Genomic DNA, 23931 nt, shown 5'->3' with positions numbered 1-23931 from the left:
TGAGCCAGACACTCACTGGAGTGTTTCAGTCCGAGCGGACAGGGGACCAGGGGGGTGGGGGGAACAGCTGAGTTTGGGCCGCCTGCAGTTCCCGTTCATAAACAGCAGGCAATGGAAATTGAAAGAAAGCCAGCCCCTCCCTCACACACGAGGCTCTCTGTCTCTGTGTGTGCCTATGTGCACATGTCTAGGTGTGTCTGTCTGTCTGTCTCTGTGTGTGTCTGTGTCTGTCAGTCTGTATGTGTGTCTGTCTGTCTCTGTCTGTCTGTGTCTGTCTGTCAGTCTGTGTCTCTGTCTGTCTGTCTGTGTCTGTCTGTCAGTCTGTATGTGTGTCTGTCTGTCTGTCTGTATGTGTGTCTGTCTGTCTGTCTGTATGTGTGTCTGTCTGTCTGTCTGTATGTGTGTCTGTCTGTCTGTCTGTATGTGTGTCTGTCTGTCTGTCTGTATGTGTGTCTGTCTGTCAGTCTGTATGTGTGTCTGTCTGTCAGTCTGTATGTGTGTCTGTCAGTCTGTATGTGTCTGTCTGTCTCTGTCTGTATGTGTCTGTCTGTGTTTGTCAGTCTGTCTGTCTGTGTCTATCTGTGCGTGTGTCTGTCTATCAGTCTGTATGTGTGTCTGTCTGTCTGTCTGTCAGTCTGTATGTGTCTGTCTGTCTCTGTCTGTATGTGTCTCTGTCTGTCTGTGTTTGTCTGTCTGTCTGTGTCTGTCAGTCTGTCTGTGCGTGCCCATGTGTTTCCCCATTCTGCTCACAGGTGTGCAGAATCGGTCTCCCTCCTCCCTGCAGATCCGCTGGGCCAGCAGGAGTGTGTTTCCCATACGGGCGCAGCGCTGCGCACCGGCTGCCTTCCAGCCTTCACTCCTCTTAATAGATGCTGTTAAATGAAGGGTGATCTGTTTGTAGGCTGTAAAAAGCCCCACTGCCTCGCCACCTGCCGGATTTACACCAAGCGGCTGTGCTGCCTGCAGACCGTACACTGTCAGGCGCCGTTTTAAGGTCCAGAGGTTTCTGGTTCTTCTCTCGCTAATAGCCGTGCTCTTTTACCTTTGATTAGAGCGTGGGTTTGTGGGTGTAAGTCCTTTGTGTGTCAGCTGTGCATCTGAACGTAAGCACCATGAAGGTTTTTACAGAGATGAGCTGCTAGTTTGAAAACTGTAGCGTATGTTGTGATTTTTTTTTTTTTAGATGCGGGTCAGGTGACTGAAGTCGTTTTGGCTGTGAAGGCGATGCTGAATAGTCAGGTGCTGCGTTTTGTTTTCATTAATATTTAGGCCCCACATGTGCAGCGGGGGGGCACATGAAGCTTCTGCTGACCTTTCCTCAATGTGCCGCGTGTGAGAGAGCGAGCTGAGTGAGACTCGGGAGCCGAAAGGGCACTTTACGGCCGCTAATGGCCAGGTGGGTTTGCCACAGGAAAGGCTGCATGAGTGCTGCTGCGGGTTAGCGTTGGTAAGGTGAGGCTAGCCAGTCGGGTTACAGAGGATCTCTGATCCCTGCGGCGGTGCCAAGCCCCAAGGTGGGAGTCCATGTAACAGGCAGCCACTGGGATTGTGGGACATTGGCCTGAGGGTTCCGGCTCTTGGCTCCGGTTCTGGGTCCTCAGTCCCTGTTGTTGTACCTGAACCTCTGCGAGCTGCAATAACAGCATCAGACACGGTCACGTGCGGATCAGATCCTTCACCTGCGGTAAGATGAACCCACCCCCCCATGCCGTGTAGCCGATACGGAGGTGCTTGGGGGGGGGGGGGGGGGGGTTTCGGCTCACAGTTTCACCTGGTTTATTTAGCGTGTGCACCAAGAAAGACTGGAGAGGAGCTTGAATGAAATAGAGAGAGATGGCGTGGAGTCTTTGCCCCCCCAGACGGCTGTGTGCGCCGGCGCACCTCCCCAGGCAAGGGCAGGGACGGGTGGGGGTGCTCAGGGTGTTTTTTTTCCCTTTCCTCCATGCATGCATCACTAACTGCAGAAGTGGCCCCCAGGCGGGTGGGCGGCTCCATACATCCCTCGCTCTCCTCTCCTTCGCCGGCTTTTATTTCTGTAAAATAAGCATCTGTATCAAAGAGCTGCAGGTGACTGTGGCGGTCGGCGTGTGGAGTCCAGCAGAGCGCGTCGTCTGAGGGTAGCACGCACTGCCCCTCGACGCCCTGGCCCGCATGGGCCCCGGCGATAGCGGGAAGCCAGTATGCCGTTTAAGGTGCCCGCGGGCTTCTCGCAATGCCTCGCGCACTTCAAACGCTCGTGCAGCTCAGGGCGGGAGCACAGCATGCTCATATTCCCCTGTTTTTCTTGTAGGGCTTTTCCTGGAATCTCCGTGTTACAGAGAAACTCCAAAGGCAGTGGGATCGTTCACTTATTTTATTATACTGAATGTGATTTCGTGTTTCGCGAAGATAATTGGTTGTGAATTTGGGGGAATGTTAATAGTCCGTCAGCATTTATGAGACAGACTGACGTTGCTGTGCGGCTGGACTCAATGTGTAAGCGCGTGTCCAGTTGTAAAGGGCCGTTCAACTGCCCCCCACCACCACCACCCCACCAAGGACTGCTCTGCATTGGGGTGGGGGTTCAGGAGTGCCCCCTGTTACACTCCTCGTTTTCTCGGTGCTGATTAGGTTTCACAGCGGCCCGGCCTAGCGGGGGCTCAGTTGTCAGCCTGTTTTCCACGCCTGCTGGAATGATACCCCCCCCGCCACTGTGCCCCCCGGGCCGGCGCAGTAAATAACTGACCATTTTAGCAAGTGTGTGAAGCCCCAGGCAGTTGGATATGGGTGGTCCCTGTATGAAGCAGACCCTCGGTCTGGGTTTGATTGCTGGAGGCCGAGCCATGTGGCAGAGAGGTGCCGAGGGAGGGCGCCCCCTGTGGGAGGGTTAGGGGCTCCGCATGTGAGTGGCACCTTTGGGCTTGGCACCATGGTAACACAGCACTATACAGGAGCACAGCTCTTAAAGGTGTTCGGCATGCAGAGTTGCCGTCGCCATGGCTCCGGCTGGGGGCCCAGTGCGGCCTCGCTGGCTCCTGGACCCTTTACCGCACCGCGAGCTGGACCGTGAACGCAGCCACCTGCATCACCGCTGAGCCTGCACCCCTTCAGCCGGGGAGCCTTTCCATTCTTCCTGACAGCTGTGGGGTTTGTTTCATTGCTGTATTGAATATTGCTCTATATAAAATTCCTCATAAAAGTTAAAAACAGGGACGATGGAGGCCGGCCCACGTCAGAGGAGGTGATGTCACCACGTCAGGCGCATGCAGAAGGCCGGGCGTGGGCTGGCCTTCAAACTCAGGACTGTCCGGGTCCGAAGGCCGTGTGGCCGTCTTAGAAAAATGCCCGCCCCCCCGTTAGCCAAACCTTAAATGCGAGTGAGCACTGTTGGTGCTGGGAGGGGGCTGCTTTGCTGTCGGCAGTCCCTTAGGCTGGCAGCTCGCTCGCTAAGCGGACGCCCCCCCCCCCCCCCCCCCCGAGCACGGAGCACATGTTAAACCGCTACGCTCATCAAAACAAGTGGTGGTTTGAAATTCTCGACGAACGCAGTAAATTCCTGATGTCGAGCTCAGAAAAGCACATTTTATGCACTGCGAGGATGTTGATTCAGAATGGGGGGGTTGTTGGCAGTAAATTTACAGCCAGTCGCAGAGCTGCCATTAAGTGGGGGGGGCTCCAATTCATTAGGTGGAATAAAAACAAGATTTCTGAGCGGGGAGGGAACTCCAGAGGCCAAAGGGAAACAGACGGGCGCGGCGCGGAACCGCGCAGAACCGGAGAACCTCCCGGGGGTTCGGCTGGCTCATAGAACTCCCAAGCGTCATTCCCTCTTCCTCCTAGGGTTCTGCATGATCTAGTGCCGCTCCTTCATGTCCCTTCTGCACTCTGTCCCCGAAGCAGTTCCTGGGTGTAGAACCTGGCAAGCACAGCCCAAATAGAGCCCCTCACGCTCAGTGTCCCCTACTGTGACCATCACCCAGTTCTGTGAGCAAATTAGCAATTTTCCCAGCAGGACCTGCTGGTCAGATGGCGGAATTCCAGGCCTGGGGGGAATCCCCCTCACCGTGGGGGCCAGACCCCCGTGACCCGCAGGGATCCTCGACCACCCAGACACCGCTCTCTGGACCCCCAGGGACCACACGGGACCCCCAGGGACCACACCACACACAGGAGTGTATCCTGAGCGGGGGTCACGTGGGGTCACCGTTAATGTGTGTCTGGGGGTAACTGTGAGACATGGCTGAAATTCTTCTAGTACCAAGTCCCACCACAGGGTTGGAGGTTAAGGCATGACAGCAGAGACTGCATGTCATCGCAGAAGGTCCTCTAGACTGCTACACTGGCCACCGCTCACAAGTGCTGAGACGCACTTGACCTGTTTTCTTGGGTTAGCGAGCCTGTGGATTACAGATAACATGACAGCAGAAGCTTCCAGAAGGAGGCATTTACAGTAGGGTGACCATAAGTCCTCTTTCGGGGGCTTGTTCTCATATTTGGGAGCTAAAAATGTCCAGGATTGCCCTTTGTTTCATGCTGACATTTGGTTTCTACAGTCAGAATACTTCCAGTGTGCATATTTGCGTTGCCGTGATGCCTCTCTTTGTGTCCTGCCCCCAGCGTCCTCTTATTTGCAAAGCAAACTATGCCCCCCTCCCTTAAAGGCCTGCGTTGGTGATAGCAGCGCAGCACTCCCCGCACTCTCTTGCCATGTGATGTGAGTCTACCCTGGATGTACCGGCCACAGTCCTGTCTGAGTGGGTCCACAGACTTTCTGCAATCCTCATATGCCACATGTGGTCTGCCGGCTTGGGGATGGGCTCGTTTTGCCATTGACCCTCTGATGGGGTGGCGAGCGGCTGTGGGAGCGTTTGGGCAGCCCGATCTCCAGGCCCAGATCATCCCCTACAGCCCGTAGAAATGTAGCACCTTGTTTTTCCAGCTGAGCCGTCCGACGGAGCTGCCAGACCTCTGAGTGTTTTATAATGAAATTTCTTCGCTCGTTGATTACATCCATGCATGTCACCCCCCCCCCCCCCAAAGGATAGAACTGATTTCTCTAGGGACAAAACTTCTCTTCCTCCCAGAAACTGTATATTCCCAGTAAATGTATTCACAGTTATTGGCTGGAATTAACATTGCAGTGAGAATAGCTGGATTGTAAAGAGAAAATGGTTTGTGGTCAATTAGGACACAGGCTGGATTTCCTCCATTTGCGTTGCTAATCTGTTCCTGAAAAACCACCGCGCTTCAAAAACCTACTTCAATTAGTGGCAATTACAAACATTATGTGTTTCCAGTCCAATATTATGAGAATAATAGTAGCAATAATAAAAGTGACAGAATTAAAACAAAGATCAATGAAATGTAGGAAGACAGAACATGCTGTGACAATGAGTCGGACAATGATTATGTGCAGAGACACGAAAGCGGGGGGCTCGTCACGCATGTCGCATGCAGACACGAAAGCGGGGGGCTCGTCACGCTTGTCGCATGCAGACACTAAAGCGGGGGGCTCGTCACGCATGTCGCATACAGACACGAAGCATGGCAGCAACCAACACATGGTTTGCTTTTCAAATTTGCCATGTCATACTTAGGCTTTTTAGTATAGTTTATGATTAGAAAATGTTTTGATGAGGAAATCCATTGATAAATATCTGGTATCAGACACATTATGGTGAAGCAGCGCGCTGGGACTCGGTCCGGTTCTGTGCTCATGTGAACATCAGTGCATGGCGCATCTGGCTGGATAGACTTCATAGCGATGCTTTGGTGCAGAACGTCGGTGTCCGCCGGACAGCAGCATCTCAGATTAATGGGGGAAGTTTTCATGATTCTCTCCAACTTCTATAGAAAACCACTGTGTGGTAACTGGAAGGTTCTTCACAGATCAGAGGGGCCAGTAAGGAAGAGGAGGTTCCCTTAAGACGGGCCAACTGCCCATGCGTCCACTGCTGCAGTCGGCCGGGGAGCGTCACCACAGCCCGGGGGACGTGCCTGCACAGCAACAGGGTGTCTGAATCACTCGGCGGCGAGTGCGGCACAACCTCGACGACAGTCCCTTCAGTAGTATGGAGGATTGAAGGTCGGAAGCCATGTTGCAGGTCCTGGAGTGGGGGCTGGATTCCCACCTCTCATCCCACACCAACAGCTCACTCGTATGATATGTTGGATTGTTCTCTACTCTCTGTGAGGAAGATGAACAGGCATCGCCGTAGGGATGTCGTCGTCACACATCTTGGGCTAACGAGAGCCCAGCACCGTTGGGTTGGAAGTGGAAGGTGAATTCTGAAATCCAGCATGGCTCTCGTTCATTGGTGAAGGCAGGCCCAGGAACCAATAGCAACATTAAACAAGCTCCTGTTAACTTGCCCTATGGTTTGTGCTTAAGTGCTGGATCATGTCAGAAATATGGAATCTGCCATTTCCGCCGTTTGTTAGCTCATCGCAGATTTCCCGACAGCTTTGAGCAACGCGCGTGTGTTGTGTGAACAGCCAGACGTGCTCGTGCTGCATCAAGCCGCCTGAGGGTTAGGGTTGGGTTAGTCCCTGCCGTTGAGGGACTGATGTGCAGAGGCATCAGCTAGCGCAGGGAGACCCCTGGGAAGGGCGAGGGAGAGCGGCGCTTCAGGTCTAGGCCTTGCCAGTGACCACCTTTCAGTCCATTTGGGTGTAGAGGCAAAACCACACTGCATTATATTGGGGGGGGGGGGGGTGATCAGGAGGCTGTTGGGTCAAATCCCAGGGTCAGTAGAGTGATGTCATCACTGGGGCCCTGAGTGAGACCTCTAACCTCCAATCTGATCCTTCTTCCTGAACAGTGTGTCGCTTTGGATAAAAGCGTCGTCTAAATACATGCACTGCTGTTTGAAACTTTATTGCCTGAAAGACATCGTCTAGCTAGATGGTTGTAAGATAATTCCGCACTGGTTAAGTTTATGAAAGAGACCAAAATATGCAAATAGTTATTTCAGTTTAAAAATCGCCATTCAACAACCCATTCATGAATCTGTATGTTTTTTTAAAGGGGGCGTGTCCTGTGATACCGTACTAGTTTAGTCTTCATGTTAAATAGTTCTGCTTGCTGTAAATAGCGATGATTTATTGTTTGCTCAGAAATGCGCCGCACGGCGGAGAGGAGAAGAGCCGCCGTCATGTTCACACCTCCCGCTGTTTTTCTTTCCTTCCCCGTTGCTGTAAATTCACAGGTCCGGGTCCGGCTGGGCTGTCACTCAAGATAAGCCATAAAGGCGGTATCACCAAAGCCGTCTAAATGCGGTAAGGGTCGCGGCGCTCCGCCTCTTCGAGGGCTCCGTCTCCCTCTCCGTTCCGCTCCGCTCCGGTTCTGCTCCTGCTCCCGATTTGCAATCGCACCCTGTTTAAATAGTAAGAGCGGAGTCCCAGAAACCGCCCCTGGACTCATTTCTGTGCCAATAAATGTTGGTTAATTAAAGACACAAGCCTGTGCAAACACATTAGGAAATATAGTAACACGACGCTTAGTCGTGTTTTTTATTAATGGCTTTTTACTATCCTTATTATTAAAGGCTGAAGTTTATTATCGTGCCACGGTCACCTGGACACCGGACGCCAGGTTTGTCATCCGAGTCATGTGACAAAGTCTGGAATCTGACACCAGGGGGGTTAAAAAATGAGAGGAAATCCGTATCTGTCTTTGAAGGTTGAATTCGATAAAAAAAGGAAAAAGAAATCGAGGAGGAGAAAGTTTCCAGGACGATCGGCGGCGTCGGCACAGCCCCTGCCATCACGCCTGCTCCGGCCACACGCACCCGGCGCGCCGTATCGCTTCCAGCCCAGGAGCCCGCTGGCGGTGTCGGGGGTGCGGGCGCTGCGTGGGACTTAGCCCTTCTCCGTAACACTCCTCGGCGCGCTTTAACCCGGCAGATACTTTTGCTTTTCCTAAATTTACCCGACCGCAGAAACGACAATAAGGTAAGCAAGGTTTGCAGTTAATCTGTTTTTACTTTTTTGTTCCTTTATTTTTAATTATTTTTAAATGTGTCCAGTGATTTAACTGAATTCTGTTATGTGCATCCAGGATTTCAATAATATTGTGCGTTAAACTCTTACTTCATTGGTGTTAATCATACAATAGAAAAAACAGCGCGGCGATTTTAAATCGACACTAGTAAACGAATACAATTAAGCTTTCTATACGGCACTTAAGAGAGGCTACATATAAATTCCCACTTCGTTCATGGCTGGAATATAAATATAGTTTAAATCGATCATTTATTAATGGGCCGAGAGAAGGTTTTGAATTATTAACATTCATATTTGATCAAAAACATTCAAAGTATGCTAATACATCCGTCATCGGTGCAATAAAATTCCGTATGAGTGCAATAATAATCCAACATACACATACTGGTATTATTTAAAGCCAATTTCATCATGCTTGTTACTAAATCACAGGACAATTTTAGCAAAGCTTTTTTAAGCCAACTTAAATGTATTTCTTAAATTAAATATGAAATGTCCTCCAGCCGCTTGACCGGTGAAAAGTTTAAATCCATGAAATCTCATCCTCGCCGAGACTCTACAAGGTACCGATTATGTGCATGTGCCCGCATATGGACAACACACATCATTTTATTACAGTAACATTTTAAGGGCAATGTATGCTTCAGGGCAAAAATTTCAGTTTCGTTTAAATGGAAAGTAAAATGGTACAGTTTTAATGGTCACCGACAGATCCGATGGTGGGACTGATGCGTTCGCCGACTGCGTCTATTCGCAGGTTCGCAAAAGAAAACAGAGGAGAAGTTTTGTAAGAAAACGGGAAAGAGAGGCTTGGCCGCCGAGGGAGGGAGGCGCTTTCAGATCTTTCCTGAAGCCTTTGAAGACTTTTTGTTGCTGAGGAAGACGGACGCCGCGGAGAAGCGGGACGCATGCGAATCGGATTTACGCGGCCGAGACATGCTTCGCTGCCCAGGAGGAACGCCGGGGAGGACGGCTGCTGCCCGGCCCAGCGCCCTTCTGGACCGGACCGGACTGCCCGCGGAGAGGGGTATGTGCAAACCACGGCGCTGGCTTCTCCGACCGCCGTTTTCTCTAAAAACGTTTAGCAGTGTTATGATGGACGTATAGTGGCACGAAAAGCGTTCTGCAAACACGGAGACTTTGGGTACACTATGGCATGTTAGCAAACGCGAGCTGAGTGTTTATCATGGAACGAGCTTGTCTGTAACGCGGGCTTGGTTTCCGAAGAGGGCGACAGAGCACCTGTCTGGGGGCATCGCGGCGCTCCGGCTCCCTCTTTAGCCTTTTTATTAATATATTACGCGAAAATAGCAGTGAGGTCAGCAAAGCAGTTATGATCATCCTGGGACACGTAACGTACTGCTGACCCCAATGAAGAGCGTGTGGCCGCCTTTCAGGGGACCGGCAGCGAATCGGGCTGCTCCTGCCTGCTCACCTATATATTATTTTCCTGCAAAACGTGTTAAATGTTTTGGGAGCTTCGTGTGCGGACAGCGGCGCCTCCACCTAAGCGTCCACCGCAGGTCGCCCTCTTTTTGTGGGAACTTTAATGTGGGAGGCTCGTTTAGGAAAATCTGTTTAACAGCTCTTTTTTTCTACATATAACTTGGTAATATGTTTGCCAGGCCGCGGCCCTTTGAATGACAGAGGGAGTGTAAGCTCCGGACCCTATGCGTTAAACGCGTTAAAATAACCCGCAGGACATTTCTCTCTCCCTTCAACTCGGCTAACCGTCTCATTTTATTCGTTTCGTATTATTGGACTGCGGGGGAGGGAGACATTTAAGTGTTTACTTCTGCCGGAGTAACCTCGAGCTCTTCAGAAAATAGTTTTTATAATACAGCTACAGACTGCTATACACACATTTATTTATAAGTATAAATATGATAAGTGTATTCTCCGTGCTTAGGGCAAACGGTTACCCGATGCATGGATAAATGTGTTGGCATTTTAATTACTTGACTGACGAAATTAAATATCCGTACGCAGAAATACTAAAAAGCAGGCGAACAAAAATAAGATGATTTTTAACGCAAAAGCAACAAAATGTATACGGCTCGTGGCTGAAACGCCAAAGATCCGTTTATCTATACTTGGATATCCGGCAGTTTGTACATTAAAGTCCGACAGCGGTTCCGAAAAGCTGTAGCGTGTAAGTGATGAGTAGCAGCGGAGTGGGGGGGGATCAGCCGCGGGCGCCCGCAACCTGCGCGCGGTTAAGGGACCGCATAATCAGCTGTTGCGCAATCCGTGGACGCTGGAGAAATGGCTCTGAAAAGTGATGTCTCTGGAAAAGTACCTTAAAATGCCTTTTTATACCTAAAAACTGCCATAAAACCATCAACTAATTATGTGAAACTACCATAAAAAGGAGCGAAGTTTAGGTTAAGAGAAGTTCTCGCTCAAACAGAGGTGTTAAACTGCGAGCCGCTTTGCAGTCGCATTTTTAACTTCAAGCACTTTCTTTGTACAATTAACTGTATTCTTCTGAACATACCGAGTCCTCCTTGCCAGGTCAAATGCATTAATCATGCCTGAGCTGTTTCCCTTTGAAATCGCAGGCTTGGTCATTATTTGAAACTAGTCCTGGACTCAGCCGGGCAACAAGGAAATGCTTTGAATGTCGTTTGTTCATCCAGACAGACTAATGACCGTCTCCCCCCCCCCCTTTTGGTGGATATAATTTGAACAAATGTATTGTGAGATATAAGGTCCCAAGGATGCTCTGGCTCTCTGAAGAAGCTGATTAAAATAATTGCTTTTCTTTGGAGCGGGGTGGGTGCGGGAGGGCTTGTTGGCTTTGCCCCTCGCTGGAGGCTTGATGAAACCCGGACCGCCTGTGGCAGGTAGCTGAGAGCTTGCGAAATATTTAACCTTTAACTTAAAAAAATAATAATAAATTATTAACGACTTGCTGACTGTTGCGTTTTGCTGATATCAAAAGTGTATGTGCCTAGAGTAGATCGAAGGTAGGTTTACGGCTGAATAGTCATTATTTTCCCAAAATGTTTATGAAAGAATAAAATAATGGTCGTATTAAATTCAAATTTCCCGCTATTACAGCGTTTTAGAAATTCGGAAAATAGCAAATTCATTGAAATGGGACGCGAAAGAGCGCTAACATCTAATCGTTGCGCAAACACTGAATCCTCCGCCCTGAACTTTAAAGCCGCAATTGAGCCTCCTTGTAAACATTAGGAAGTTAGGGATGCTTTTGTAAACAAGTAACATTCTCATAGCCACGCTCTCTCTCTCTCTCTCTCTCTCTCTCTCTCTCTCTCTCTCTCTCTCTCTCTCTCTGTGCCCTCCTCACAGTCCGAGTCTCTGTCACGTTTGCAGCTTCTACCTTAACGAAGATTTAAATATATCTTGTAAATTTTTTTATATGAATGATATATTGCATAAACCTGTTATTTTAAGCTGTTAGTCTGATAATGATATTTTGGCCCCAGTCACACACACACACTGTCTCCCACTTCCTGCGGTCTCTGACTGCTGCCTTGACCAGGTCACGGTGACCACACTCGTGGTCCTGCCATCTGAATGTTCCCCCTGACCGCAGTCACTCACATTCTTACCATTTAAGGCCTGGTTCCCTCAAGAAGACCTTTCACCATTTTTTTCCATTTAATCATGTAAGGTTCTTGCTTATTAAAGTGGGGGGGGGGGAATCATTTGAAATTTAGAGGGGGTTTAATGAAGTACTTATCCGGGGGGGTCAAAAGAGCAGCGACTTTGCCAAAGTGGGCGGGACCCCCTTCAGAGGGAGGTGCAGTGTCAAGCTTTAAAAGAGAGATGTGTTGAAAATCTTAGGGTCTGTTATTAATCACTGCGATGTCTGGGACTAGGGTCTGGGAGGGGGGCGGGGGTGTGAAAAGGCCTCTCCCTCCCCATGACTTCATAAACAGTGTGCCGAAAAACCCGACCGGCGCCACCTGAAACCGAAACGGTGCACCGAGGCGGGGGGGGGGCGGGGGGGGGCTGGCCCTTCGGACTCTAATGACTTCATGGTGCCACTGCACCCCCACTCCGCACCCCCACTCCTGCTGAAACCCTACAGGATGCGCAGGCCAAAGTGCGGGTGGAAATGCTTCCACCGTTTCCCTGGCAACCTCTGTGGTTTGTGATTGGCTGTGCTGCTTTCTCAGCTCCTTGGATTCTGGGAGCAGTGTCCTCCTGCGTGTGATGGCGGCCATGTCAGCTGCGTGTGGGAGCTCGTCCCGCTCGGCCAAGTTCTGTTGGCACAGAGGTAAATTCTGACGAGCTACGGCCGAAGCTCCAGCTGCGGGGCGCAGGGGCAAGCCTGAGGGAGAGCGCCCCGCTGAGGATGGGAGGCCTCACGGCAGCTGCCTAATTGCAGGATGCTTTCTGCCTGGAAGTACTAATGAACTCCTGCTCTTTGTAGCTCTGAATCCACCATAAATCCCCAGGTAATGTCAGGCCACTGGAGACTGCAATTAAATCACAGGGTGCGAGTGGAAAGCGGAGAGCCGGGCGGCAGCAGCCCAGAGCAGCTGGCATCCGCACGCTTTTCCCACTCCATGCCGATTGTTTCCTTATGGCTCCGACTTTCTGGGAGAGGTGGAGAGCTCTGCTCGCTGGCAGGGCTGGAGGCCACTTTGAGCTGCTCTGTCTGGAAGGCGTGGCCATGGGCGATGCTCTCAGCCTTTTGTAGGAGCCTCACAAAGCCAGGAGACATCAAGCAGCCTACAGCGGGATCTCACTAGGAGGGCGTGTGTGTGGTTTGGTGGGACAATATGGGGAACAAAGCCCCCCCCATCCCACCACCCCCTAAAAGCAGATCAAAAGCACCTGGAATAGTGACAGATCCGCTGTCCTGTTGGCACAGGTGCTGGCCGCTGTGGTCACATGACCTGCGGTGTGCTGATGCGCAGGCAGAGTGACGTTAGCAAAATAACCCGGTGTAACTGGGGCAGGCCTGTCCTCCCAGTAGCGCCCCCCCCCCCCCCCCCCCCGGCCCAGCGTGCTGCACTGCTGGCTGGCAGCCTTTGGCGAGGCAGGTGACCTAACAAAGACGTCGCCACACCCAGGTGACACTTTTTTCTCTGTGCTTTCCATTGCCGTGCTGATGCGAGGGGTTCGTATCCCCCGGAAGGAGCCGTTCGCATGCAGTGATGCATTATGGGTAGATCACCAGAGACAAAGTACAAGGAAGAGACAAAGGCCAACTTCAAACCAAACCCCAGCAGTAGGACCTTCTACCTTGTTGGCCAGTTTGTCACCATTAGCTTTTATGCTCATGAGGTGAGCATTACAGCTAATGCTTTTCCCTGAAGCAGCCGAAGTCAGCACTGCCTTCTTTAAAGGTTAAATCCAAATACGCAGGTGTCCAGGTGGCCAGAACTCTACTCTGCACTAAGAAGTCCCACAGGATCTGGCCATCAGGCCACGCTGATGAGAAGGACAGGTGTGCGTGCCCAGCTAGTGTGCGCTTGGGGCTGGGGTCACCGGCTCAGGGGTCCACAGTAACTCACAGCTGGGACGTTCCAGGCCAAGGGAATGCAAACAGCATCCACTTAATCTGCAAAGCCAAATGAGCGTGCAGCAGATCACAGGGATGGGACGGCCGGGCCGGGCCGAACCGCAGCAGATCACAGGGACGGGACGGCGGGGCCGGGCCGAATCGCAGCAGATCACAGGGGGGCCAGGCAGCACATTTTACATGACGGAATTTGCATAGAGGGGCTTCAGGTGGGCTGGTGGGGCACCGGGGTGCCAAGCCGGTCATGCCTCCCTCTCTGCCGTGCCGGTAATTATAAACCGGGCACACTGCCATCTCGAAAATTTGGCACACAAGTATCCAGGCGCCCTTGGCGGTCCTCCATCCTGATGATGATGTTCATGAGCTCAGAATACCACAGCTCGCTTTACAGTGAGACTGTCCTGCCATTTCATCACTGCTGGCCCATGACCAGGATGAACGGGCCGGCAGACCGGCTGGACCTTCCAGAATCGGCGCCCAGCCGCGCTGAAAGGCTTCAGGGCCACATGTCTTGTGTAAACATATTCCCTCGCTCTCGCTCGCTCACTCTCGCTCAAACTCGCTCGCTCACTCTCACCCACTAACCACGTGAGAACCGGTACCCTGCCTGTTCACTTGACCTCATGGCATGTTAAATCACAGGGAAGCATCCCAAGGTTAGATACCGACCACTCTGCTGTCATGCTTCTGAAACTAGAGCTTCCGACAGGGATGGGGTGGGTCAGCATTCTCTGTCCCACAGATGACTCATCTCACTCTGAGGTCCCAAAATCTCGTCCTGTCGCTGATCTTCCCCTTAAAGCCCCCGCAGATAGTGAAACTGGAAAAAAAAACTGATTTGCCAGTTCATGCTATAGGTAACACAGGGGGCCACCTAGGGCACCAGCTTCTGTGCCCGGCCTGTACCGAGCCGCTCGGCTGGCTGGCAGGAGGGCTGTGGGGTCCCTGCCAGCTCGCGTCAGGCCAGAGGTGGCAGCGTGGATGTGGTGTTCGTGGAAACAGGCCTTATCCGCAGGCTGCCGCCCAGCATCGTTTAGTTCTCAGAGCTCGGTGGAAGGGGAATGGGGGGGTACACACAGGCACATTACCCATCCCAAGAATCCATTGCACTGCTATGCCAAGAGATGGCGCTGTTCCTGTTGCAGGAGTTATTCTGAGCTATGGCTGGGGGGCAGGGCCTCCCTAAGTGTACCCTCATTTCCCCAATGCATCACCCCCCCCCCCCCCAGGGGCAGCATTTGGCTGATTGCTCCAGAAACTATTGCAGCATTCCAGCTTGTGGTGGATGTGCGGAATTGAGATGGATGTGAGCAGTTGGAGAGGAAGGCTTGGCTTGGGTCTCACCTTACGGAGCGCCCCAGGAGCCGCATGCGTCCCGCTCTCTGAAGTCTTTTCGGGGCTGGCGTTGGCCCCGCACAGGGTGATGGGAAGGGCTCATCAGCGCTGACACTAAGTGCCGTCCCTACGAGCGGGACGTGCTATTGTTGCACACCGCATCGTTCGGCTGCTTCCTGCTATGAGCTGTGTTTAGCCTGATGCCGCTCAGCGTTGGAAGGCAACGAACCAAGATCAAAGACCATCAAGCACGCAAAGCCCCAGAGCACTGGAATCTAGCAGCACTATACAGTTGCAGTGGGTGGAACCAGGAAGTCCTGGATGCTGGGGAGCTGTGCTGAGCCGATCTGTGCTGTACTGAGCCGATCTGTGCTGTGCTGTGCTGCCCCGATCTGTGCTGTGCTGCCCCGATCTGTGCTGTGCTGCCCCGATCTGTGCTGTGCTGCCCCGATCTGTGCTGCGTCGATCTGTGCTGCGTCGATCTGTGCTGTGCTGCGTCGATCTGTGCTGTGCTGCGCCGATCTGTGCTGCGTGGATCTGTGCTGTGCTGCGTGGATCTGTGCTGTGCTGCGCCGATCTGTGCTGTGCCCCCCTGCCTATTGGCACCTTACTCCTGGAGGCATGGTTTTCTGCAGTTGGAGCTCAGCCAAGGTGTAACAGGGCCAGTGCTTCCGGAGCAGAAATGGCAGCCTGGTTCCCGTAATGACACCTCAAGCATGGCAGGAATCGTGTCTGAATGAACCTGACAGCCGTCACCAGACACGCGCAGCTCGTGGGGTGAAGCACAGTTTCCCAAAAATATTAATAATAATAAGTCCCACAGAGACCGTAATTTTGACAGACCTGTGGGGGTTCAGCACATCAAGTCCCCCCCCCCCAACGTTCCCCTAAGTGTATTTCTTATTTGGTTGATGGTTTCGAGGTGGCCGAGGGCCCAAACAGCAGGTTCCTGGGGAGGGGGGGGGGGGCTTCTGGGTGAGAGGTAGGTGGAGTGCAGGCTGTGGTGAGGTCCCTGACAATCAGATGGGATGTCATGTGACCCTCGGCGTCGAATGGAATGACAGCCCCACACTGACTGACACTGCAGGCGGCTGCTTTCACAGGATCGCACACCCTCCGCCACCCACAAGGGCTCCATCGCCTAGGCAGGTCAGGGGGTCACATCCCGGGTTTGGCTCTGAGACCAGCTGCAATGCCGTTCCCACCTCTGGCCAGTGAGCTCGCGTGACGCATCATCTGGAGGAAGTAACATGACCAGCCATTGGTTCATAGCGTTTGAGCTGCGATATTTTTAGAGACCAGCTGCGGTGAAAGAATGCGGGAGCGTCTGGGCATCTCTGCCAGGCGAATTACCTGCCTATATTCACGCGGCACGGCTCCGCGGCAGACGGGCGCTGTTTACGCCGCGATGGCACACTGCCTGGAATCCCTCACAGCCTGCGTGTGATTAGCAAATATTTCACCATATTTATAAGCAGGAACGTTTTTTTCATGCTTAATTTGATTATGAGGCCACCGTGTAATAGATATTTCCTGGCAGTCAGGTTATTAATGTCACAAATGAGAGGGAGCAAAAATGAGTCAAAATAAATAGTTGATCAGTCTGTAGAAGCTAAAGAAGCTTGGAAGCAGTAGAAGTTACTTTTGTGTCTCATAAGGAGAAAAGAGACGTTTCTAGAAGCATGGATGGGCGTGTATGTGCCCCGTGTGGTCGCTCGGGGGGGGGATGCTTAGGCTCACACATTACCCACCCCTTCCCAGGCAACAGTCTGCAGTGATGGGGGGGGGGGACTGGCCAAGCGGAGCACCATGGACCCGGCATCGCTGTGCATTCAGTCTGCTCTTGGCCGGGTTCTCCTGGCCTCTTCTGACCTGGACCAGCATGCCCCCATATGGCTGCTAAACACTCAACTCATCTTTCGATCTCCCTCTGTGCTTTACCCATATCTGGCCTTCCTAGCCCTGTTCTGTGTGACTATCCTGAGTGTGGCCATACTGTGTGTGACCTTCCTGGGCGTGGCCTTGCTGTGTATGACCTTTCTGGGCGTGGCCTTGCTGTGTATGACCTTTCTGGGCGTGGCCTTGCTGTGTATGACCTTTCTGGGCGTGGCCTTGCTGTGTATGACCTTTCTGGGCGTGGCCATGCTGGGTGTGACTTTCTTGGGCATTGGCATGCTGTGCATGGCCTTCCTGGGGTTGACCATTCTATGTATGAGCTTTCTGGGTGTGGCCATGCTGTGTATGACCTTTCTGGGCGTGGCCTTCTTAATGACTCACACTCACCAGCATCTTTCTCCATTTTTCTCCATCCAGATGGGAAGAACCGGTGCAGGGAGGTGCTCCTACAGAAAGCCCCCAGTGTCTACTCAGCAGCGCCCTCTCATCACCTGAGGAATATTAAGGTGTGTGCTTCTCCTGCTTTACCTGCCTGTTCTGTCTGCTGTGGTTTAGGCTTAAACACTTTTTATGAGATAGTCGCTGTATGTTCAATGCTGTGTGTTCATTTGGCCGTGAATGAAAGCCAGGAGCAGCATGGGCTCTGGGGGGCTGAGGAAGGCTTGGGGGGGGGGGGGCATACTCCTGCCCTCTGGCCAGGCCCCTGGGCTGGCCGCTGAAGCCTGTTGTATAAGTGTCCTCTAACTGCGGATGCAGGATGAGGTTGAATGTCAGCAAATCCATTAAACAGCAGAAACTCTATGTGTGTGTGTATGTGTACCTGTCCCAGGTAAACAGAGCATTGGGGGGGACAGGGTTTGTTGTCACGGCGATGCCAGGGGCCTAGCAGTCCTGCAGGGATCAGCTTACTCGTGACAGCTTGTGTTCTGTCAGCCACAGATGAATGGGGGGGTGGAGCCACTTTAAACAATGTAATGAGCCGTGCTGATCTGACTATATGGTGAGGCAGCGTGTGGGACCAGGGGGGACCGCTGACCGGGCCGGAACTCCACACTGGTGGGACCGCTGACCGGGCCGGAACTCCACACTGGTGGGACCGCTGACCGGGCCGGAACTCCACACCGGTGGGACAGCTGACCGAGTCAGAAATTCACACCAGTTGGACCGCAAACCAGGCTAGAACCGCACACCAATGGGACCACTTACTAGGCCAGAACCTCACACTGGTTGGACCGCAGACCACGGCAGAACTTCACACCAGTGGGGCCGCTTACTAGGCTAGAACCTCACACTGGTTGGATCACAGACCACGGCAGAACTTCACACCAGTGGGACCACTGACTGGGACACAACCTGACACTGGTTGGACTGCAGACCACGGCAGAACCTCATACCAGTTGGACCGCAGACCGGGTCAAAATCTCACACTGGTGGGGCTACTGACTGGGCCAGAATCCCACACCAGTGGAAATCATTTCACATATCTGCTTCAGCAGGTTCAGCAGGCCAAATGGACTTTTTTGCAACACATGAGCCCAAAGCAGCCAGTGGCTCCTGCCCTGTGTGTGTCCTCAATCAGAACCAGCTTTCCTTCCTGATTAGTCAAACCCAAGTGAGTTTGAACTTTGTCGGGTGTTTGTATTTTTTAGCTTTTATTTATTTCAAGATAGCAGTGGTGTTTGCGGATCTATTTCAAGCCGTGAAATTGTTCAAGAATGTCTGCTGAAGTCATGCAGGGTGCTGGGGGGCCAGTTTGAGGGGGGATGGTTACAGCTGTGTGCTGCTGTGTTACACAGTCAAGGCTACACAGCCGACACAGCACAGTGAGAGTGCAGAGAGGGAATGGCCCCCTGTGTGGGGGACCCTGTGTGGCTACAGTATCACACCCAGTTAATGAGAAGTGAAAATCCTAAGGGTCCAGTGCAGTGCATGTGGAATCCCTGACCCGTGTCTGTCTGCTCCCCAGGTCTCCCTCTGGATGCTGCTGTGCCTACTGGTACTGTCTGAGGCGGGCCTTCCCAGTGCGGCCCGCCGGGCCGACCCTAGTCCCGCCCTGGTGGAGCAGTGGCCTGACCACGTCACAGAGAGTGAGAAGCAGACGGTGGAGCCGAATGCACACATCTCCTGGGGGGGCCTCTTCGGTGAGAACTCGCTGCTGGGGGGGGGGGGGTGCCAGCACCGGGGGGAGTCGGGCTGTCGCCACACAGCCTCTGCGGGTGGATATTTTACAACCAACCACAAACGTGCAGAGTATCTGGTCGTGGGAAAGCTTGGGGATGCGACCCGGGGTCCCGTCTCTCATAACCAGCGGCACAGGGGGCCAGCCTGTCCAGATCACACACCACCCCCCCTCACCCCCCCTCGCCCCCGCTTTTATTAGATTAGGGCTGAGTCTGTCCCAGGGGTGGCTTCACGCCGTGTAACTCTGACACGTTCGCAGTGCTCACACCGTCTGCCTGAACGCCGCCCATATAAATCTGCTCCGTGACTGACCCCGATCGGCAAGAACCTTTAAACGGAAAAATGTGACCCCAGAATGATTAATGTCGCTCCTGGAGTGGAGCCTGTGGGTCGGATTTGTCGGATTGTGGTCACGGTCACGGTCGCAGTGTGCTGTAGTCAGGAGAAAATTAAATCATCCCTGGACATATTGCATTAGTCTGGGAAGAGGTTTGACCCGAAATAATGCATAGATACACCTTTGGCACCTGCATGTGCATCAGTGCCTCATTCCGCCACGTAGCAGCGCATCGGCATCAAAGCAGCGCCCCCCTGTGGCAGGGTGAGCCCCGACAGCCTATGCGTTCCGTCAGTATGGCTGTTTTCTCGACGTACTGCTCTAAAAGCAGCTCCACTCTGCTTCACGTGATGCTTTTTGAAAGCCGCCTGAAACCGTTTACAGGCACGCTGAGGATTCCTCCAGACCCAGCCAGTCCAAAGCGATTCCCAGGATTCGTTTAAATCCGTCCGCCACAGGATGCAGTGGCAGTTAGGGTTACTGTGGTCAGGAGTGTAGAAGAAACCGCGATTCTGACAAGCTTACTGGGTGTTATTGCGGGAGCAAAAATCACCCCCCTCAGAACTCAGAAACACGGTCATTTAAAATAATCTGTTGGAATAACGGCATTAGCTGCCTTTAAATTTCAGCGGGATTGAGGCGTGTGGAACTGGAGGTCTGTGGGAGAATCGCATGATGAGAGGCCGACTGTGGAGATATTATGGTTTCACACCAGCCTGTCAATAAGCAGAGACCCCCGCCTGCACCGTTAGGAGTGTATATGTCAGAAGGTCTACTTTTGGCTGCGGTCACACAGCCTGAATCGGGTTACCAGCCCCGCAGCTACAGAGAGAGGAGACACTTTGCTATTTGCGGTCCAGGGGAAACGTGGCTGCTGCAGCCCCCAGGGCCCCCCCTCAGGCACGTTTCAGGATGGGCTTCAGCCTCCCCACTGCAGAGCAGACTGGGAGGGGTAGGCTGACGCTGACGGAGTGTCACGTGGCACCATCACTAAGAAACACGCTTGTACCCCGGCATGCTTGCACAAGAGGGACTGGTACAAAGTCTAAACAGGCAGATTTATGTAAAACATTCAATTTATGTTAACTTGATCCAAATTGTATTTCCTGCTTACTCTGCTAGTCCCCTGTTCTCTGTTAACAAGCCTGTTTATGCAAAGCCCTGGTTTGCATCAGTATCGTTCCTTGATTTCTCTGTAAAGACCTTTAAGCATTGCTTGGTTGGCACACAATTCACCTGGTATCGATGAGGGACAGTGTCGTTTCTGGATCTTTCCGGAGAACCATCCTGTTACCTGTATTGTCGAGAGCGGTGAAGTAGGAGGTGTAGATGTGGATCCGGGTCGGATGATCTCCAGGCCCAAACCAGCTTGGCCCTGTCGCATCCTCACTGTTTGCCCCCTCGTTCCACCACAGTGAACCCAACCCAGTCGGAACCAGATGACCGACACGGCCGCTGGCAGCGTTCCCCATCCAAGACTGGTTCACGCCGGAGCTCGCGGAAGAACCGGAGAAAACCCAAAGGCGACAAGCACTGCAGGATGGAGCGGAAGGAGATGCGAGTGCGGGACCTGGGCCTGGGCTTTGACTCCGACGAGATCATCCTGTTTAAATACTGTGCAGGCACCTGCCGCAGCTCGCGCATGAACTACGATCTGGCCCTCAAGAAGCTGGTAGACAATGGGACTATCCCCAAGCAGGAGTCCAAGAAGGTGAGCCTACACCCGTGCTGCCGGCCCACGAGCTACGAGCCTGTGGTCTTCATGGACGCCCAGACCACCTGGCGGACCATTGAGTACCTGTCTGCAGCCAACTGCAGCTGCGTGCGGTGAGGGCGGTGGGAGGCTCACCCGGGCGGAAGGAGTACCAGGGATCGAGCTGTGCTGGATGCTCAAGCAGGAGACGCTGGGCCCAATGAGGGATCTGAGGCCTGCAGGGTTCCCTCCTCAGCCCTCAGATGAGGAACAGCTCAGCATGGAAGGTTAAGTTCTCTCTGTCTCCAGCGCCTGCGGAGAACGAGGACAGGGGTCCCCCGAGGGCCCCACAGAGACAGGCATCCAAGTCTGCAGGGTGGGGACACTGCACCCTGTTCCATAGCAGCACAGTCTCGTGAGCGGGGGCCACACTATGACCATGACCATGACCATGACCAGGACCATGACCATGACCACGACTGGAAATTTAAGGACTGGTTTCACAGTCAGATGGAGCTCCAGGGTCTGTTTCAGTGTTGGCTTGTATCTCTTAACTTTGCATCGCCTGAACGTCCGCAGAGTAAGGGAGGGACAATGCAGGGAAAAGGCACGACGTTGAGGCAGGCTTGATTAATCCCAAATGTTAATTACTGAATTACCGATGGACTGTAAGATACCAACACCACGAGCAGGCTGGTGGGCGATTAGGCAGTCATAACCGCGAGGTACGTCTCCCAGCTGGGAGCTTGTCGAATAAACATGGATCTGTGTGTCAAGCAGTGGCCCAGTTCACAGCCAAAAGGACTTATGTCACATGACTGGTGTTTTGTGGGATGGACCAATCAGATCTTAGGCAGATTTACTTCATCAGGGTTGCTCAGTAGGAACCTTTACCCTGCCTTGATGCCGTGATGTTTACCATGACAGTGGAGGGTGAGCATCTTCTCCTCCAAACACCGACCGCCAGAGAGCATGCTGGTCGATGGGATGAGATGTTCATGGGCTGATTGGGTTGTGAGGGGGATACAGACAGATGATTGGTGTTCTCCGATCACATGGGCTTTTTTCTCATCTACTTAAATTTATGCATCACTGTTCAGGGACGCAGTGAAATGTTCTCCTGTTCGCCTTACTGTCCCGGGAAAACGGCAGGGCCTAATCTTGCCTACACGCTCACCCCCCACCAGCCCACCCTGTTGTGTCTTTCTGGGCTGTAGCTTGATGTCACCATATCTACAGGAGATTGTCCCCCACATACAGTGGTGGCTTTGGCTGGGGGCACGGTCTGTCTGGACCGGGGGTCACTGGAGGAGCAGCCAAGTCTGCCTGTCAGCCCTTGAGAAAAAAAAAATGGTATTCGGTCAGTAGACCTGGCTCCCTGCTCAGGGCACCTGAAGTGAACGTCTCCCGTGGGCACTCAGGATTTGTGGTTCCTGCTTCATGGTACTCCATGTCCTCTATGCTGCTAAGCTCCATGGTCGGGCTTTACGTCGCCATGCCACCTGTGGGAGGCTTATATAGGGCTAATAAGCCCTGATCCAAGCGCACCTGACCATAAAAAAAACACATACCTTGAAAGGAAAAAAAGTTAACTCAGAAATAACTGCAGATGGTAATGAGTGTTTTATAAACCCTTTATGGAAGGTACCTTCGTGGAAAGTGACAGTGTGGGGTGATGGCGGCTATGGAAAGTGACAGTGCGGGGTGATGGCGGCTATGGAAAGTGACAGTGCGGGGTGATGGCGGCTATGGAAAGTGACAGTGCGGGGTGATGGCGGCTATGGAAAGTGACAGTGCGGGGTGATGGCGGCTATGGAAAGTGACAGTGCGGGGTGATGGCGGCTGGTTTCCTTCACATTCACTTTCCAGGACTGTTGGTCACACCTCAGCTTAGCATTTGGATTATTGCGCTTCCTGTAAATGCTGTGAAGCCCCCTCTGCTTTGGTGCTCTGTTGGGTGGCAGGTCTCTGTCCTGTCCAGTGAACACGGGAAGGTCGTGGAATGCACACGTCTGCTTCCCGCATGTGTCCTCCTCCACGTGATTCATTGTGTCAGAAACACAGATCCTATTACCCGGGAGTGTTCCGGGGGCACAAAACGCTGTGACTCGCAGCTTGGGAGCATTTCCCATAAACCCAGGATCCCCCCCGACCCACTGCAGGGACCAACCTCCACTGGAAACATCATTATGCTACAACGTGCCTGCACCCGTCTCACTGCTCATGTGCGAGTGTGGCAGGAACGTGGCGAGAACGTGGTGAGAATGTGGTGGAGATGTGGTGAGAATGTGGTGGAGATGTGGTGAGAATGTGGCGAGAACGTGGTGAGTGTCTAAGCTTGTCCTTGGTCTTTAAGCACAACTGAATTCCATGGATAGATGCTATGCATCTTCTTGCATATTTGTTCTACAAACAGCATATTTATTTCATTTAAGTTATTTATTTATTACAGTTTTGTATGAGATTTTTCACATATACCAACCATATTTTTATTTATTATTAAGTGGCCATGTATCTTTCGGTTAATCCCTTTTTTTTTTTATAAATGCCAGTTTTATAAGGAAAACACAGAGCCTCTGATGATACACTGATGGCATTAAGGTAAAGAAGGAAAGGACAGAGAGGGCCAGGAGGTCGCTGGCGGGAATGCCGCTGGCGGGAATGCCGCTGGCGGGAATGCCGCTGGCGGGAATGCCGCTGCAGGCTTCAGGGCTGCCGCCGTGGGTGGGAGGGCCGCTGTGGGCTGCGTTCCCCCTACAGGGGGCGCTCTCCATGCCTTCCTGATGACAGGGAGGTGATCTATCACAACTGAAACCACACATTTGTTTTTTATTCAGTATTTCAACACAAGTGCAAAATGAACTTTGTTACTCAGTAAAGGATTTATTATTATCATTATGGTCGTTATTTTAATTGATGTTATGATTATCTACGTCTCTAAAAAGTCCCTTCTATTTTTGTACAATGGCGTTTCCTCTGTTGGAATAAAGTTTTGAATAAAGA

General features: G+C 52.4%; 1 protein-coding gene across 4 annotated transcripts; it reads left to right on the top strand.

Annotated features, from left to right (window-relative positions):
- The first annotated feature begins 647 nt into the window (after positions 1-647).
- Positions 648-23931, top strand: LOC125716234 (artemin). Of its 4 annotated transcripts, XM_048988345.1 has the most exons (9): positions 648-1684; positions 5869-6260; positions 7188-7257; positions 7527-7573; positions 7661-7932; positions 8741-9010; positions 17135-17223; positions 18684-18858; positions 20651-23931. In XM_048988345.1, exons 6-9 carry the CDS (start codon positions 8920-8922, stop codon positions 21064-21066), a joined length of 771 nt encoding a protein of 256 aa, XP_048844302.1. In that variant the 5' UTR covers positions 648-1684; positions 5869-6260; positions 7188-7257; positions 7527-7573; positions 7661-7932; positions 8741-8919; the 3' UTR covers positions 21067-23931. The 4 variants fall into 4 exon arrangements, with proteins under 4 accessions (XP_048844302.1, XP_048844303.1, XP_048844301.1 ...); XM_048988346.1 differs by lacking the exon at positions 648-1684 and having other exon boundaries at positions 3462-6083; XM_048988344.1 differs by lacking the exon at positions 648-1684 and having other exon boundaries at positions 3462-6260.

Source organism: Brienomyrus brachyistius, chromosome 21, assembly GCF_023856365.1.
Source record: "Brienomyrus brachyistius isolate T26 chromosome 21, BBRACH_0.4, whole genome shotgun sequence".
Classification (NCBI taxonomy): domain Eukaryota; kingdom Metazoa; phylum Chordata; class Actinopteri; order Osteoglossiformes; family Mormyridae; genus Brienomyrus; species Brienomyrus brachyistius.
Note: the sequence above shows the minus strand (reverse complement) of the source record. Positions and strands in the feature narration are given on the sequence as shown.

Bases quoted from the DNA above. Each gene is read 5' to 3' on its own strand.
- LOC125716234 (XM_048988345.1), top strand. From the start codon at position 8,920: ATGCTTCGCTGCCCAGGAGGAACGCCGGGGAGGACGGCTGCTGCCCGG. The intron at 17,224-18,683 runs GTGTGTGCTTCT...TCTGCTCCCCAG, and splicing joins ATCACCTGAGGAATATTAAG to GTCTCCCTCTGGATGCTGCT. The intron at 18,859-20,650 runs GTGAGAACTCGC...GTTCCACCACAG, and splicing joins CTCCTGGGGGGGCCTCTTCG to TGAACCCAACCCAGTCGGAA.